The sequence below is a fragment of the Carettochelys insculpta genome, chromosome 20 (genome assembly GCF_033958435.1).
Source record: "Carettochelys insculpta isolate YL-2023 chromosome 20, ASM3395843v1, whole genome shotgun sequence".
Lineage (NCBI taxonomy): Eukaryota > Metazoa > Chordata > Testudines > Carettochelyidae > Carettochelys > Carettochelys insculpta.
In genome coordinates, this window is record NC_134156.1 from 8,357,545 (window position 1) to 8,374,669 (window position 17,125).

General features: G+C 50.2%; 1 protein-coding gene across 1 annotated transcript in view; it reads right to left on the minus strand.

Annotated features, from left to right (window-relative positions):
- Positions 1 to 17,125, minus strand: part of MYO15B (myosin XVB) — a 90,453-nt gene that overhangs the window by 65,782 nt on the left and 7,546 nt on the right. Inside the window, exons 5-13 of the mRNA XM_075015016.1 lie at positions 16,510 to 16,584; positions 12,283 to 12,379; positions 10,690 to 10,793; positions 9,481 to 9,544; positions 7,544 to 7,657; positions 4,666 to 4,827; positions 4,048 to 4,161; positions 2,120 to 2,178; positions 1,897 to 2,020 (exon numbers count right to left, since the gene is read on the minus strand). Coding sequence (XP_074871117.1) covers positions 1,897 to 2,020; positions 2,120 to 2,178; positions 4,048 to 4,161; positions 4,666 to 4,827; positions 7,544 to 7,657; positions 9,481 to 9,544; positions 10,690 to 10,793; positions 12,283 to 12,379; positions 16,510 to 16,584 — 913 coding nt within the window. The remainder of the gene's footprint in view (positions 1 to 1,896; positions 2,021 to 2,119; positions 2,179 to 4,047; positions 4,162 to 4,665; positions 4,828 to 7,543; positions 7,658 to 9,480; positions 9,545 to 10,689; positions 10,794 to 12,282; positions 12,380 to 16,509; positions 16,585 to 17,125) is intronic.

Below are 17,125 nucleotides of genomic sequence, written 5' to 3' on the forward strand. Positions count from 1 at the left end.
CACTCAGTTTCGCACATACAGAATGGGAAGTGACTGTCTGGGAAGGAGTACTGCAGAAAGGGATCTAGGCGTCCTAGTGGAACACAAGCTAAACATGAGTCAACAGCGTGATGCTGCTGCAAAAAAAGCAAACATGATTCTGAGATGCATTAACAGGAGTGGGATGAGCAAGACACGAGAAGTCATTCTTTTGCTCTACTCTGGGCAGATTAGGCTGATCGGATGGAGTGTTGCACCCAGTTCTGGATATTACATTTCAAGAATGATGTGGAGAAATTGGAGAAGGTCCAGAGAAGAGCAACAAGGATGATTAAAGATCTAGAGAAAATGAGCTATGAGGGAAGACTGAAATAACTGGGCTTGTTCAGTTTAGAAAAAAGAAGACTGAGCGGGGACATGATAGTGGTTTTCAGGTATTTAGAAGAGTGTTACAAGGAGGAGGGAGAAGAATCGTTCTTCTTGGCCTCCGAGAATAGGACAAGGAACAATGTGATTAAACTGAAGCAAGGGAGGTTTAGGTTGGACATTAGGAAAAACTTGCTAAATCTCAGGGTGGTTAAACATTGGAATAAATTGCCTAGGGAGGTTGTGGAATCTCCATCACTGGAGATATTTAAGAGCAGGTTAGATAGATATCTATCCAGAATGGTCTAGACACTCTAGGATGCTTGATCCTGCTGCAAGGGCAGAAGACTGGACCTGATGACCTCTCAAGGCCCCTTCCAGTTCTAGTGTTCTATGATTCCATGATTCTATAACCCTGAGAGAGTTTCAATTTCATCACAAGGCCAGGGATGAAGGCCAATGTCATAATTAAAAATCATACATAAGAAACCAGTTTCTTCCTTACATTAGGAGGGATACCCAGGAGGATTAAAACTGAATTTTATTCTATTTTTAAATCAAAGACATTTTCCGCCATCTGTGCTGCTTGTTTACTTTTGGCGTTTCTCTGGGCCTGGACAATGAAAGTGATCGGGCAGGTTTCATTCCCAGCTCCCCTGCCCTATTGCAACACGGAAGGGTTGGCAGTGCTGGGGAAAAGTTAAATCCAAACTATTTCAGTAGGAATCTATTTAAGAACAAACAGCTGTGCAAACATTTCTATTGCTCCTAGGTTCTGTAGGACCTTCTTTAACCAGAACCTAAACAGAGCGTTTAAATTAGTGTCTCGCTAACGGCTATGCACCAACTTTCTTTGTCTTTCAACTACAGCACTCTCTTCTGGGCCATGCTTTTGATCTATATTCAATACAGTCTGTATGTTGGAAAGTGCCAGGGACTTTCATGACCTGGGAGAAACTAAACAGAAATGCGGTTTGGATTCAGTTCAAGGTCTGGGCAGAGACCTGGATTTGTTCTGATTTAAACCCGAAGTGGCTTGGTTCTTTGCATGCACACACAGAAAGGGCCAAGCTGGCCCAAGGCGTTATTATTTTTATAGCATTAAACATACATATGGTGTTTTGCAGACAATACACAGGGTCCCACCCTCTGGGGGACACTGTCTTCCCTCAGCCAACACCAGGGAAGCCAGGTGCGGGGGTGTAGTTCTGTACTCCCAGAAGGGGCAGGGCCTCAGGCAGAAGGGGCGGGGCCTGGGACAGCCAGCACTTAGCACTGCCTGGAGTGCACTGCATCAGTCCCTCAGCCAGCCCTCAGAGCCTGGAGCACAACATGCAGTGCTCCAGCAGTGATTTAAAGGCCCCCATGGCTTCAGCCATTGCCGCTCCTGCAGCTGCAGCTGGTAGCCTTGGGCCCTTTTGAATTGCCAGGCCTGGGGGCAACTGCCCCCTTTGCTTTCCCCATCAGCAGGCCTGGCCCACACCTATGAATGAGAAGCCCAAGCAGCCATGTCAATGGCTCTAAGACCATACAATGGAACCAGAAAGCGACCTCAAAGCCATAGATGTCAACCACGCCCATTGCGCTGTCCATTTCCCAGGGTGCTAGCCACTCATTGATCTTCTCCAGAAGCCAATTAAAGAGCAGGGAATAGAGAGCCTTGGCAATGGCATCCCTGGGTGGAGAGAAGAGCAAAGCAAGTCACTCTGAATTGAAGACAACACAGTGGAACTAAACCAAACTAAGACAAAGAGACAAAAGCATTGGAAGTTACCTGGCATCAACAGCGCTTTCCACGGACAAAGGGGTGAATATACGATCATATGGTGTCACCTGGGCAGAAAGGCATGAAAAAGCTGATGAGAAATGGCTTTGTCCGGAACCCCCCAGGTAACTGACAGAACCTAACAAAGCACTTCGCTTGGGAATTTTCTTGGCTTAAAGCAAGGTGAAAATTAGAAAAGAGTATTAATAAATCCCTTAGGGTAGGTCTACACAGGAAAGTTTTCGCAAAATAACAGCTGATATTTTCAAATAACTCACCGAGGCCGTTTCTACACATGCCACTTTCTTCAAAAGTGGCATGCTAATAAACAGTGAAATATCCTAATAAGTCACAGATGCAAATTCCCTGCACCTCATTAGCATAAGGTCATGTGGTTTGGAGTCCGGAAGATATCCTTCCGGACTCCAAACCACATGACCTTATGCTAATGAGGCACAGTGAATTTGCATATGTGCCTCATTAGCATATTTCAGGCCATTTATCAGCATGCCACTTTTAAGAAAGTGGCATGTGTAGAAACAGCCCTAGAGTCTACAGGATGCAACCACTATTTTGAAATAAATTTGAAATAGTGGTTGACTTATTTCAAAATTGGTAACCCTCATTTCACAAGGAATAATGCCTATTTTGAAATAGATGCTGTTAAGACAGGGAATAGAGCCTATTTCGAAATAAGCCATCGTGCTTCCAAGGGTTCTGTTTTGAAATAGGTGCTATATGTTTAGATGGTGTTTTTCAAAACAGCTAACCGCTATTTTGAAATGCATTTTGTGTGTAGCAGTCTTATTTCAAAATAAGCTATTTTGGAATAGATATTCTGGATACATTTGTATCCCGAAATAGAAACCCCACAGCCAAACACCCCACTTGAAATAGTATGGCTATTTTGAGCATGGTATTTTGTTCCCTCTACCCCTTGTTGGGAGAGGGGTAGCGGGAAATTTGAAATAGGCACTTATTTCGAACTTCGGTGCTGCACGGCCAGTACTAATTTTGAAATAAGCTACATCAAAATAACTTACACAACTTGCATAATACCAATTGCATAAATTATTTCGAGATGGGGCTAGTGTAGCTCTAGCCTTAGTGGTCTGGAATATCCAAGATATCAGGTCCGAAACTAATTTGCACTTTCACATCTTTACCAATCGAAAGGGGTATTTGTGGTAGGTGTGGATGTAATTTAGGCCCCTGCCAGGTCTCTTTACACTGTCACAGTGACAGAAAGGGGTCGCAGTGTAAATAAAAATCAAACCCATCCAATCTCCCTCTGTGATCTGCTGCAGGAGTCACTTTCCAGTAGATTGCTCTTACTGAACTCCCAGAGTTTATGCCTTCCGGGCCAGTGCCAGGACATTCTCACCAGAGGATCCACCCGTTCAGGAGCTTTCTCCCTCCAGCATACGGCCAGACCCTAAGTTCAATGCACTTCAGAGTTACCCTTTGGTCAAGCACTTGATTCACTATATGGTGTCACTTAACTGTAGAGGCTGGGGAGTGCCCAAAACTGTTGAGAAATCTTTTAAAGTGGAAGTTTTGGATTTTGATGATCGTTAGCAGTTGTAGCTGCTGACAGCCGCCGCAGGCTCTGGAGAAGGTGGAAGGGGAGCATGGCTCCATGCTCCAGAAGGGATGGGGCCAAGGTTCCCAGATCTCCCCCCAGATTTCAGCTGTGGGCACAAATATGAACTTCATACTAAATAGGGCCTTTTGCAAGCATAATTTAGCCTGGCCAGGAATGGAGTCTTTTACAGCATGAGCCCATCCACAGCAACTCAGTCTATGGCTTCTCGGGACCAAATGCCATGGGAAAGCGTGAACTTCTCATGTCTGCACTCTCTCTACACGATGCAACCTCACCACTGAAGTCCCTCAGGGCAGCAGGGAGTCGGCTGAGGCAGCCATGCAGTACTCACTGTGACTCGGTGAGTGATGGCACTTTGGAGGAGATCTGCTGAGACACGCAGCAAATTGGCCACAATCTGGATTTCCACGTTACTCGGGATGGCTGCAAGGCCAAAGGATTCCTTCTAAACCACAGGGCAGAAGAACTGGTCTAAGTTTATACTCGACACAGACCCAGTCGTCATCACCAGACTTCTGCAGATAATTGGACTCGTCCCACCGAATGGGGACAGGCAGTGGCGCTGGAATAATATGCATAGTGGGGGTGCCGAGAGCCATTACAGCAAACTGTAAACCCCGTATATAGTGGAAAACACTTCAAAACCGAGAAGTGCTGCAGCGCCCCCGTCACCGCTGGTTCCAGCACCTCTGGGGGCAGATCATACTGTAGTGAGCAAAATCTTGCCTTGGGCCTGTAAATCAGCTCTCCAAGTTCTAACGATCCCTTGGCAGCCCAGGCAACTGGGTCCTGCTCTCTTTTTTCCTTGGTATTTGCTGCAGTCTGGCAGGAGGGGGTGGGGCTCTAGGGGGATCATGTAGACCTGAGGCTACTGTCCCAAGGCCCATCAAACAAGGCTGATGCCCTGTTCCATATGAGTCACTGCCAAACGGGCAAGGTGCCAACGTACCTCGCAGGAGGTAAAACAGATGTTCCCCAACTGCAGGACAGCAGCCAGCACTGCCCAGATGGAGCTCAGCTGATCATCTGAGAGGCCGATCACCTGCAGAGCTTGCACCAAAACCGCAAAGTCCTGATCATCTTGTTTCCCCAAGAGGTCGCATGCTCTGCCCTGAGAGAAGCAACACAAGCCCGTGGTCAGACCTATAGACTGGCCCCTTCACATCTGGTACCAACAGCGCTAGCGGGGTCCAAATGATGAAGCGCAGATTTAGGTGCCAAAGCCCAGGGGCTTGGGGTGGGCTCATCAGAAGGAGAGAGGCCTACCCAAACTTCTGAACTCCACAGGCCTCAGGCAGGGGCATTGGAAGGGAGGGGGCCAGGGGACTCTGGCCCTCATGCTTGATATAAGGGCGAGAGATGGGGGTGTGGGAACAGCATGAGGGTGGGCAACAGTCTGACCATGTGCCTGACGCCCCTTTCTAAGGCACTTCCTCCACTCCTGCCCTAGGGGTATCCAGCACTTGGAATGCTAGACTGCACCTCTCTCCAGCTGGGAGCTCTCATTCTCCTGTTCCCGATACAGCATATTCCACTACTGGGTGACACAACACATGAGGAAACTTTGCTACTGACGGGTATAGTTACACTGATGTCAATTACCACCTTCCTCAGCTACTGAGAGGGCAGGAGCTTGTATCTGAGCATTGTCTTCTCCCTTCAGTCCAAATCCTTCCCTGGCTAGAGCCTGCCCTGCAACCTCAGGCCGCTGGAGGAAACTCATTTGAATAAAGGTCAGAGGGAGTGGGAACCCAATACCAGACTGCACTTGGCGCCAGCTTGCATTGGGATGGGTTGAGAAGAGAGAGCTCTTCTTGGATTTCCCCAGTGTGTCCCGTCTCTTCTCTCTCAGCTCTTGGGGGCAGATTCTCTCTTTATCTGTGTGTATGAGCTACCTGAAGTCACACATCAGCACCAGTGGGGCTGACAGCCCTGGGGCAAGGTGGGAGGGCAGTCTGGCTCCCTGCTCTGGAAGGGGTGGGGCCAAGGGCAGAAGGGGTGGGGCCTAGGCTATGCAAGCCCCCAGTGCTGCTCAGACCATGATGCTGCCTCCCAATGCCCTCACAGCTGCATGTGGCTCTTCACCCATCATCCTATTATCTGAATGACACCATGCACCCTGCATGTTTCATGAACAAATTAATGAATCCCATGGAAATCGGTTGATGCCACAATTCTTCATAGGACACGGCAGCAGACTGAGCCAGAGTAGAAAGATCAGCTAGGCCCCCCACGTGGGACACCTCCAATGGCCCAGCCTTGTCAGATGCATAGCAGGGGAGCCCTTAAGTGGTAAATAAGGGTTGTACTCTGTTTCCACAATAGGAAAAGCTTCTCTCACCCTGTGGCAGGATCTGAAGTTGAACCTTTTTTGATAGCACCAGGCAGCAGGGCTCAAACCATGGACACAGCACAAGGGGTCAGCAGCAGAGCCCTTGGTGCGTAGGCTGGCAGCAGACACCTCAGGCGTGCAAGGCTCAAACGGGGACCCCAGCATGTAGCCTGGCAGCAGAGCCCCCCCGTGCATGAGGCCAGCAGCTGGGACCCTGGGCAGTAGGCCAGGAGCGGCCCCCCTCCCGCCACCCTTAGTTCCCCGCTTATGACTAGGACTGGAAGGGACCTGCAGAAGTCAAGTCCAGCCCCCTGTGCTGACGCAAGAGCAAGTGAGCCTAGAGAATCCCTGCCAAGCATTTGTCCAGCTGCTCTTACAAATCCCCAGGGGCAGTGGGAGCTGTGGGAAGCAGAGGGACCCTGCTTCAAAGCAGCATGACCCAGCAGCTTGCTCTACTCCCCTCAGCAACACAGCCAGGAGCTGGGTCACTCCGCTTCCTGCTGCTGGGGTGAGTATGCTGCTCCTGGGGTGGGAGAGGGCTGGAGAGAGTCCTACTCTGGCCCCCACTGTTTAATTGTGCAGTGAAAACTGTGATTAATTGTGATTCATTTTTTTGAGTGGAATTAACTGCGATTAATCAACAGCCCTGTTTCTAGCTCCCATGACTGTGGAGAAAGCTTCAAAAGGTGACCCCGCTGCACCCCACAGACTCAAATAAGCAGAGGGCAAATGAAAACACCAAAAATCTATTCTTTTTACATAAGCTCATGGATTTTGGTGGGCCTGAGGCGTTATTTTTGAACAGCTGGGGTTGAAATATTGGTTCTCTCCGATAGGTGGAGCCAGAGGGTCTGCATATTTGGGTGACCTATATAAAAACAACATCTGTTGCATCTGATGAAGCGGGTCTTTGCCCATGAAAGCTTATGCTCCAAAACATCTGTTAGTCTATAAGGTGCCACAGGACTTCTTGTTGCTTTTGAAGATACAGATTAACTCGGCTACCTCTCCGATATATATAAAAACAAGAGTCCCAATAATACAGCTTTTTGCAAGAGGAAGCAGACCCTGAATCATGAGAGGGGAAGTGGAAATGACAGAGACTCTCCAAACAGAAAGATACACGTTCCTTGGGTCAAGAGTGAGAAGGGACCAGACAGTGGAATCTCCATCAGTGGAGATATTTAAGAGATGGTTACACAGACATCTAACGGGGATGGTCTAGAGACAGCGTCATGCGGGCAGGGGACTGGACTCGGTGACCTCTTGAGGTCCTTCCAGTCCTAGTGTTCTACGACTCTGTGAGTGCAGAAGGTAGCCAAGAGCCATTCCAAAACAGAGCCCTGTGTCACCTCTGGGAGGGGCAACCCAGAAGGGAAGCAGGGAACTCATCTTCTTACCTATTTCTTGTTGGGTCCCCAGCACTAGGCTGTTGAGCAATGAAAGCTCTGGTTCGATCATGCCTCTCTGCAGTTTGCTCCACCCCCTCACTCACCTGATTCAGGTAAAAGTATGTCTCTGCCTCGTGCAGGTAAAGCTGCTCTTTCTGCTCCATGGGCAAGCCTGCCAGCAGCTCATAAAACACATGGTAGCTCCTCTCCCTACGGGCCTAAAAGGAGATTGTCCAAAGAGATGGCCAAACGTTCCACTCCACCAGTCCACTGCTTCAGAACCGAGGGAAGACATATCTCCCACCACATGGCACTCATGCAAACCTCTGGGCTCTGCAAAGCCAGGCTGGAGACTCCAAAAGAATAGGCTTACTCTGACATTTCCATCCAGTGCCTCTTGCTACCAGAAACACCATGAACAAGAATGCCCCCTTCACACTGCTGGTCCTGGCCTACCCACGCAGAGCGTGGGGGAGGGGGTAGAATTTAATGGAACTTTTAATAAACTTTAAGAAGTATAGTTCAAACTGCTGGGGATTGAGGGACCTCATATTTAGCAATACATTTAACCCTACTGCAAATCTGAGCCAAATTCCGCCTGTTTACTTCAGTGGGACAGATTTTTCACTGTGGTTTCCTGCACATCGGGGCAGCTCCCACATGGGTGGCGAATACCACATGCAACAGAAGGCACTGCCTTTCCAAAACTGCCCAGGCTCCCACTGCCTGGGAGGGCGGAGGATATACAGCTACCCGACTCTCTGGCCACCGGGGAGGGCTAGATCCATGGCGTGGCCACCCAGCTCTCCAACCACCAGGTGCTCTGGCTGGCCAGGAAGAGTGGGACTGCGCCACTCACTGGGGTGGGTGAGATTAAGGGATCTGGGGGCAACAACCTGGGGTGGGGGCTGTGCTTGGATCCATGGGGATGAGGGTGCGGAAGGGACTGGGCCTTGACTGGAAGGGGTGGGGCTGGCGTTCAGCCAACACCCTTGAGCTATCCTGCGATACACCAGCTGTGGATCTACCTCACAGGGGTTAGATGGATGTTAAATCAGGGCACATTTTGTCCTTATACCCTTGTCTAAGGAAAAATATACCCACGTGGAGAATTTAGCACTTCTTCTGGGGGAGCAAATACAGCAAAGAAAAGAAAAGTGCCCAAAGAACGATGGAAAACCCAACACTTTCAGCAGCTTCTAGGCATCTTGTTCCCAGCTCTGTCTCCAAAGATGTTTAACTCAACACAGCTGAATGCCACAACATTACTTGCAAAAATGTTATGCTGCCAGTAGGAACACAGCCATGTATATGGACTTAGTGTTTAGCCTGTGTTGCCCAGGGGATGGCCGTCACCCTGGCCAAGACATTGCAGGAGGGACACGGAGATCTAAAAATAATTTAAAATCACCTCATTGGATTTGGGTTTACTGAGAACGTGCTGTAATGCCTGGCCAATTAAAAACCCCGCTGCAGCTGAGCAAGGTGTTTGGGATGCCTGTGATCTGTCTTATTAAGGGAAAAAAAGACAAGGGGCGTCGACAGAACAGTGGAATGGGGGCAAAGCCCTCTAGGTTGATCTGTCATCCCAGGCACCTTTGCTCCCAGGGCAGCGAGCTCAATGGTAGCTGAACCCAGGCTCTGGTGGATATTTGTCTGTCTCACAAAGCACCACACAGGTCATCACCACTGGTGGCTTCTCCTCCGGAGAGGCCCAGGGCTGGCTTAGCACTGGCAGAGCAGAGGTGGTGCACGCAGGACTCCACTGTGGGAGGGGCTCTACCACAGGAAGGGCTCCAGATACCTTGATAAAGCTCATCACGTGCCCCCCTAGGTGACCCATGAGACAAACCCAAATCCCATACCTTCCACTAGGACTACGGGCCTGCCTTTGGCCTTCTGACTAGAGAAGCTGCAGGTGCTCCCTGCATTTGGGCCCCACTTTGGTAACTCACTGAGACCCTCACCACACACAAACAGAGCCTAGACAGCAAGAGACTGTCTAAAGAGGTCTGGAGATGAAGGGGTGTGTGGCTCTTACCTGGAATACAACGCGGGACTTTTCCAGAAGGTACTGGGAGATGGACGTACCCACCACGGCCCCACTGTGGGAGGGAGAGGGAAGGGTTCTGTAAGAGGCTTACTGGAGACCCAGCTGTACTCTGTGCAGGGGGATGGGGAGAGGGAGTCTTTACCTAGGGATAAAGATCCCCACAGAACAAGCCCCAGAATGGTCTGAGCTGTAACTAGTGCATGTTCCTGAACCATTCTCCATACGTCTGTGCTCATTATTTCCTGGTACTCCCTTGTTGGTCTACACCCACCTGTCTCTTTTCTTACACATCAGATGTAATGGGGCAGAGACCTGCTTTTTGGCCTGTATATCTACAGCACCTAGCACAGTGGGGGCCTGAGATATGACTCCGGCTCTTAGGGGCTTTTGAAATAATAATAAAGTGCTGTCGGGGATGGAGTTTGGGAGAGACCTAAACATTATCTGGGTGTTTTGTTGTAGGAATGGTTTTATTACAGACCTTTCATTAGTAAAGGGTACGTCTATCCTTACCGGGATATCGACCCAATCAGGGTTGATTTTCCGGGGTTTGATTTCACACATGAAATTGAACTACCAGGGCTCAACAGCCGACCCTGGTTCTCCTCATTATCATAAGGAGTAAGGGAGGTCAATGGGAGAGTGTCTCCTGTCGACCTTCATCTGGGAGGATGGCCTGATAAGTCGACGTTAGATACGTCCATTACAGCTATGCAATTGCCATTGCTGTAACTCGTATCTATGATCGACTTTCGGGTCTAGCGTAGAACTGGCCAAAATATTTGCCATGTCAAAGTAAGAGCATCTAAGTGGAGCTTCAAGGAGGTTTGCAGGTGCTGTACATACTCTCACTCACTCCCTGGGTACATGTACAGCACCTAGCACAACGGAGCCCTCAGTGCTACTATAATAAGGATAGCCCAGTAGATGGAAGCTTGGTAGTTTTAGTCTGGGAAATCGTGTAAGATTCAAGGGTTCTTTTGTAGACAGTCTGAAAAGCAAACCCTGAGCGAACACTGATCTCCACCCCAATAACCAATGGCGGGGAGGGAAGACAGTTGTTGTGTAACCCTCCTGCATAACTCACACTCCAACAGATTAGTCTTGGATCTGTTCCTTTGCATGCCTGGCTAATTCCCCTCCCACCCCAGCACACTTTGCTGCACAGCTGGCTAAGGGCAGCATCCTTTAACTCACTGCCTCAGGTGGATGTGCAGAAACTTCCCAAAGCGGCTTGAGTTGTCATTGAGGATGGTTTTAGCATTCCCAAAGCTCTCCAGGATGGGCAGTACGTCACAGGGCTGAGAGTGGAGGTGGACACAAGACATTGCATTAAACAATCAGATAAAATTGCCCCATAGTGCCAGGTACACACAACCATAGAACAAAGGAACGATCTGTGTCCCAAAAGGGCATTGGACTGAATGACGTGACCAGATAGACACCATGCATCCAACAGCCAGCTGGGGCTACAGCTCAACATTGAATCTCATCTGCCATTGTGTTGCCCTGTCACCCAGTTTTGTGAAACTCCTTTGCAACTCTTCGCAGTCTGCCATGGACCTCACTGTCCTGCATACATTTTGTATCACATACAAATTTTGCCAGCTCACTGTTTTTCCTTTTTTCCCAGATCATTTATGAACGTGTTGAACATCCCTGGTCCCTGTACAGGCCCTTGGGGGCTACTGCTATTTATTTCTCTCCATCCTCACCCGCTGGTACAAAATTCAAGGGAGGGCTTCATCCCCTCTCTGCCCCCTACAAAATGGCACTCCCTGAATTATCAGTTGCTAAGTTCCTAACAGGTAGGTGCCCAGATTTAGAATCTGTTCACAGAACAAGCAATGGACAAAGCAGCATGAGCGTCCCCATGTGGCACATCCCCTCTGACTCGGAAGGCCCATCTGTAAGGGCACGAAGGTTTCTGCAGTGGGTTCTACAACAGGGTACCAAGCACCCCAAGAGCAGTGAGTGCACTCAGCACCCTCACATACTCAGTGGGGTTTCCAAAGGTGTCTAAGCCCCACTGACATCCCTGGGACTCCAGCTCCTTTCCAACTTTCACTCAAGTGATCTGCATCCCCAGCTGCGTCCTGTGATCCAGGAAACTATTAATGGCTGTTGCTCACCAATGGGCCAAGTGAAGCTAGAAACGGTTCTCACTGACTTTCCATGTTGTTTAAGCAGGCCTTAGAGGTCGGTGTACCAGATCTAGGCGGGCAGGCGGGTCTGCCAACGAAGGGGCAAATGGGACAGCTGCCCTCGGGCCCAGTATTTCAAAGGGACCCAGAGCTCTGGCTGCTGCAGCTCTGAGAGAACCTGTGGGGGAAAACCCAGGGCTGACTGCCCTAAGCCCTGCCCCAATGGGGGCAAAGAGCCAGACCCCCACTCCCACCTTGCCCCCAGGCCCACAGTGCCTCTCGGCCCCACTGCAGGCTGGTGTTTGGGCCTTCAAAAGCTGGATCAGGTTCCTTTGAAAGGACACAGGCTCAAGCGTGTGGTCCCCAGTGCCTTATCTCACAGTGAACATGACCAGCCGCACTCCAGTGCCAGACACTCACCCCGTCGCCACATCCAGCTCAGAACAGACGTGGATGGTGTAAGCCCAGTTTTGCTTTTGCCTTCCAGTGCTGGTCAGCTTGATGTAGCCAGTCCATGCAGAGCCATTCTGTGCTCGTCAGTTGCTTATATAGTGCTCATCACCACAAAATCTGACTTTACACGTGACTATACTCCGCCGCGCCCCCCCCCCGCAGCCAGTACATAGAAACAGAAGCCACCTCTTACCTGCCTGATCCCAGGGCCGTCTTGTCTCTGGTACAAGGTGGTCAGGTAGCGCATGATTGCTTTGAGAGCTTCTGTTTTACCTGATCCGCTGTGCCCACTGAGGGAGAAAGGACTAAGGATCAGAGACAGCTGTGTGCATCAGACCAGCTGTGCCTACAGTAATTATGCAAAACCTTCAGCAGGTGTGAGTCACCATAGCTCTGCCAAAGACAATGATTTCCAGCAATTGAGGATTGGGTCCATAGTATTGGGAAGTCTGGTGGCAAGTTAGAAAAAATGGCCCAAGCAAAACCCCCAGATCCAGAGCAAACCCACCTCCCTTCCCGTCTAGGGTGGCCAGGGGGTCCGGTTTTTGACTGGAAAGTCCAGCTGAAAAGGGGACCTGACAGTGCCCAATCAGATCTACTGACAGAACACCCCAAGTCCAGTTACTGCAAGCAGGGGAAGTGGGAAGGTGCTGAGTCATCACCCCGGCTCAGCCAGGACTGCCCCTATCTGAATTGGGCAGCTGCAGTGCCTTGTCCCTCCCAACCCACTCAGGGAAAGGGGAAAAGCAGTGAGGAATGGAAGGAAGGAGACAGAGGAGCAGTGGAAAACTGAGGGCTCAGGGAGAGGGGAAGGGTAGGGTGGAGCCTCCAGGGGAAAGGAGGGATGGGTGGGGGGGGAGTAGGACAGGGCAGGTTCTGGCATTCCTTCTAGAGAGCCTGGCTTTTACATATTATAAAGCTGGTCCCTTGTTTCCACCTCCAACGATGAGGAAATCACCTCAGGTCTATGTCTGCTGAACAGCTAAGTTCAAACTACAAGAGCAAGTTGTGGAAAGGATATTATCACTTCTTCCAGCTCTCCACCCACACAGCTTCCCCGCGAGACAGAGTGACACCACCCATGACCAAAGAAACACAAGACAAATGCCCTACATCCAGGGGTGGCACGTCAGGGCTTTTATTTGGGGGGTGGGGCAGCAGGGCTGATAGCCATGCCAGGCCCCATGGCAAGGTGGGAGAAGGCCCAGCTGCTTACCCCCAGAAGGGGTGCGGCTGAGGGCAGTCAGCCCTCAGGGCCCCTCCCAAGCTGGTGGAATGGCAGAGAGCTTAATGCTGCGCCAGCCTCTGAATGACTCTGCGTAGCAGTCCTAAGAAGCCAGGAGATCCCAGCTGTCCTTGAAGGGCTGGCCCTGGGGCAATTTGTCCTGTTGGGGAGGGGTTCCTCCCTTCCCTCTGTGTGTGTGTGTGTGCGCGTGCGTGCGTGCGTGCGTGCGCGGGTGCGAGCCTGCTTTAAAAATACCTCTGTTAGTAACTGCTGGGCGCAGTGCCCTGGGGGCACACCTCTCATCACGCACACGTGACCTCAGTACTGGTGCACAAGAGGGAAGTCTCTCAGACAAGTGCAAAGTGGAACTAAATGAAAGAACACAGATGCTGCACCCTGGGGTTCTGTCATTCCCCCCAGAAGTGGAGAGTTGGGAATATCAGGGAAGTTTTGTGTAATTTAAGCAATATTTGGGGGGTGACAGCATGTTTGCTTCTGACAGCAAGGAAAGATCCCAGCACAGGGTTATTCCTTAGCTCCGCTGCTCTTACAGTGAAGCATTCCTAGGTGACGGAGCAAAGAATAGCCAGCCGAGTGGGAGGAGAGAGAACAGTGAAGGAGCTTTTCAGTCGGTGGGGGTGGGTAATCTCAGAGAAACAGCAGAGCCAGAGATGCTTAAAAAAAGTGCCTTACATTCCTCACACTCCTGCATAGAGGGGAGGCAGGAGCCAATGTCCTGCAGTGGCAGGGTTTGGGGACAGGGGAGCTCATGCTCCCCCTTTGCTCCCCATGTGATGTCCCTGCTTACATCATAGAAACAAAACTGTCACTGCTGACCAAACTGTGAGGGCAGGCCACTGTTATCCAGCTACTTCTGAAAGTATTAACCCTTCCATGGATGTCAGGCTCACCACTGAGCCAGTCAGCCCAATTTTGTGTCATCCTGTTTCATCGACCTGGACAGGACTGACTCCTTCCACGTGGCGAGAGAGCCATGGGGTGTGAAATGTACAAACAAACAGCATTTCCTCCAGCAGTGATGTATTTGCAATGGCAACCAGTCAGCCCAATCAACTTGGCACCATCACTGCAGGGAGTGCTGAATGGCAGGGTGACTGCTTCAAACACGACACTGACAAACACGATCCTGCCTAGCCAGATGTGAGTGGTCACATCTCCCACAAGCACCGACCGATTCCCCCGGGAGCAAGGCTGTTTGCGAGGAACATAGGAAGTGCCACAATGGATCAGAATCGTGGTCTGTCTGCCAGACAGTGGTCAGCATCAGATTTTCTTCAGAGGAAGGCGTGAGAGCCTTGCAAAAGGCAGATGTGGAATCATCTGCTTCCTAGATGGGGTCTCATCCCGATTTCCAGGTTAGAGATGGGCTTAGTCCCTCAAGCCTGAGTTTGACAGCCCTTCCAGTGTTATCATTACAGTAGAACCCCGAGATATGAGCACTCAAGTTGCACGAATCTCAGGTTAACACAACTGAGTGGCAGGGCACTGGCACCTGGCTCTCGGCTGCCCACCACTCAGGGGAGCTAAAACTGACCAGTGTGGCAGTGCTGGTTAGTTTTCTGACTCCTGTGAGGGGTGGGCAGCTGAGAGCCATGCGCGAGCTCCTCGCCACTCACAGGGGCAGGGAGACTGACCAGCAATGCTGCAGTTGTTTCAGAGTGTAACAGATCCGGGTGGAAGCCAGAAGTTGGGGGCTGCAGACAGAGTGCTAGAGTCAGTGTTGCTGAATCAGGCCTGCCAAGTGCACATGCACACATGCACACACTCAGGATGCGTCCTTGTGAGCTGGCTGTGAGCATCCCAGGATGGGAGCTATTGTGAAGCACTCTAGGGCAACCAAGGTGACAACCTCTTGCTGTTCTGGATTACATCCCCTGAGATGCGACAGTGACATCTGCGGATTTTGCTACCTCCCTTCTCAATCCCCTTTCCAGATCATTAATAATATATAAAGAACGCAGCACCTACTGCAAAACCTTGAGGTCCCCCTTTTTAAAATTCAGCATTTAATCTTACTCTTTTCTCTATCTTAGCCATTTTTTGATCATGATGTTTCTTTGCCTTACAATCTAATTTCTTAGTTTCTTCGGTAGCCTTTTGTATGGACCTTTGTAGGAGGTCTTTTGGAAATCTAAATATCAACCAGGTATCCTTTATCCATGAATTAATGACACATTCAAAAAATTATAAGAGATTAATGAGGCATGATTTTCCTTTGTAAAATCTACCTAGTTAACCCTTATTATATCAGGATCTTCTAAGTATTTTGCTGTTCTGTATAGAATCGATCATTTTGTCAGGCACAGATCTAAGGCTTACTGCTCTATAATTCCCTGTCTCACTCAGAAATTCTTGTTAAAATATGCATATGAGATGTGCTACTTTTCAATCCTCTGGAACAGTTGTTTCAATGGAGGGAGAGGAGGACTCTCGTCCACACACAAGGGCTACGTCTACACGTGAAGCCTACATCGAAATAGCTTATTTCGATGTAGCAACATCGAAATAGGCTATTTCGATGAATAACGTCTACACATCCTCCAGGGCTGACAACGTCGATGTTCAACTTCGACGTTGCGCGGCACCACATCGAAATAGGCGCTGCGAGGGAACGTCTACATGCCAAAGTAGCACACATCGAAATAAGGGTGCCAGGCACAGCTGCAGACAGGGTCACAGGGCGGACTCAACAGCAAGCCGCTCCCTTAAAGGGCCCCTCCCAGACACAGTTGCACTAAACAACACAAGGTACACAGAGCTGACAACTGGTTGCAGACCCTGTGCCTGCAGCATGGATCCCCAGCTGCCACAGCAGCAGCCAGAAGCCCTGGGCTAAGGGCTGCTGCCCACGGTGACCATAGAGCCCCGCAGGGGCTGGAGAGAGAGCATCTCTCAACCCCTCAGCTGATGGTCGCCATGGCGGACCCCGCTATTTCGAAGTTGCGGGACGCACAACGACTACACGGTCCCTACTTCGACGTTGAACGTCGAAGTAGGGCGCTATTCCTATCCCCTCATGGGGTTAGCGACTTCGACGTCTCGCCACCTAACGTCGAAGTTAACTTCGAAATAGTGCCCGGCGCGTGTAGCCGTGACGGGCGCTATTTCGAAGTTAGTGCCGCTACTTCGAAGTAGCATGCACGTGTAGACACGGCTAAGGTCCTCATTTCCTACCTGATGATAATGCATTGCTCTTGCTCTGAAGTCTGGGACAGAGTGTAGGCCAGTTCCGCAATGGCAAAGATGTGTCTAGATGCACAGGAAAAAAAATCCCATTTGTTACTTTCATCCTGAACTCCTGCCTGCACAAATGCACCACCAGAGGTTGGACAGAGAAAGCCTGCACCATTGGGGGGCGTATAACAGAATCTCAGAACTGAGTGCCATGGCTGGCGTAAACACTCACAGGCAGACTCAAACCTGGGACCTCACGGCAGGTGCCCCTACAGTTTGAGCTAAAAGGCAGCTGGCACTCAGCTACAGAGGAGACTCATGCTTTCTTTGTGTAAGTGGTCTAGGTGTCACTACATGGGACAGCAATGCACACCTCAGTGTGTGGTTACACTAGCCAATTAAAGGCCCTAAACAAGAATTTCCTTCCCCTGCTCCCCCCACCCCCAGAAATAATAAAACAGGTGAGTTTTTATAATAAAAAGCAAATGGGGCCTCCTTGAGCTGCTTAGGGCCCTAAGCAACCCCTTAGTCTGTTTATACCTAGCGCCAGCTCTGGGTGTGCACCATATATTGTACAGGAGGGCAAATCTCTCACTGCCGCAGTTCCACTGGCAAT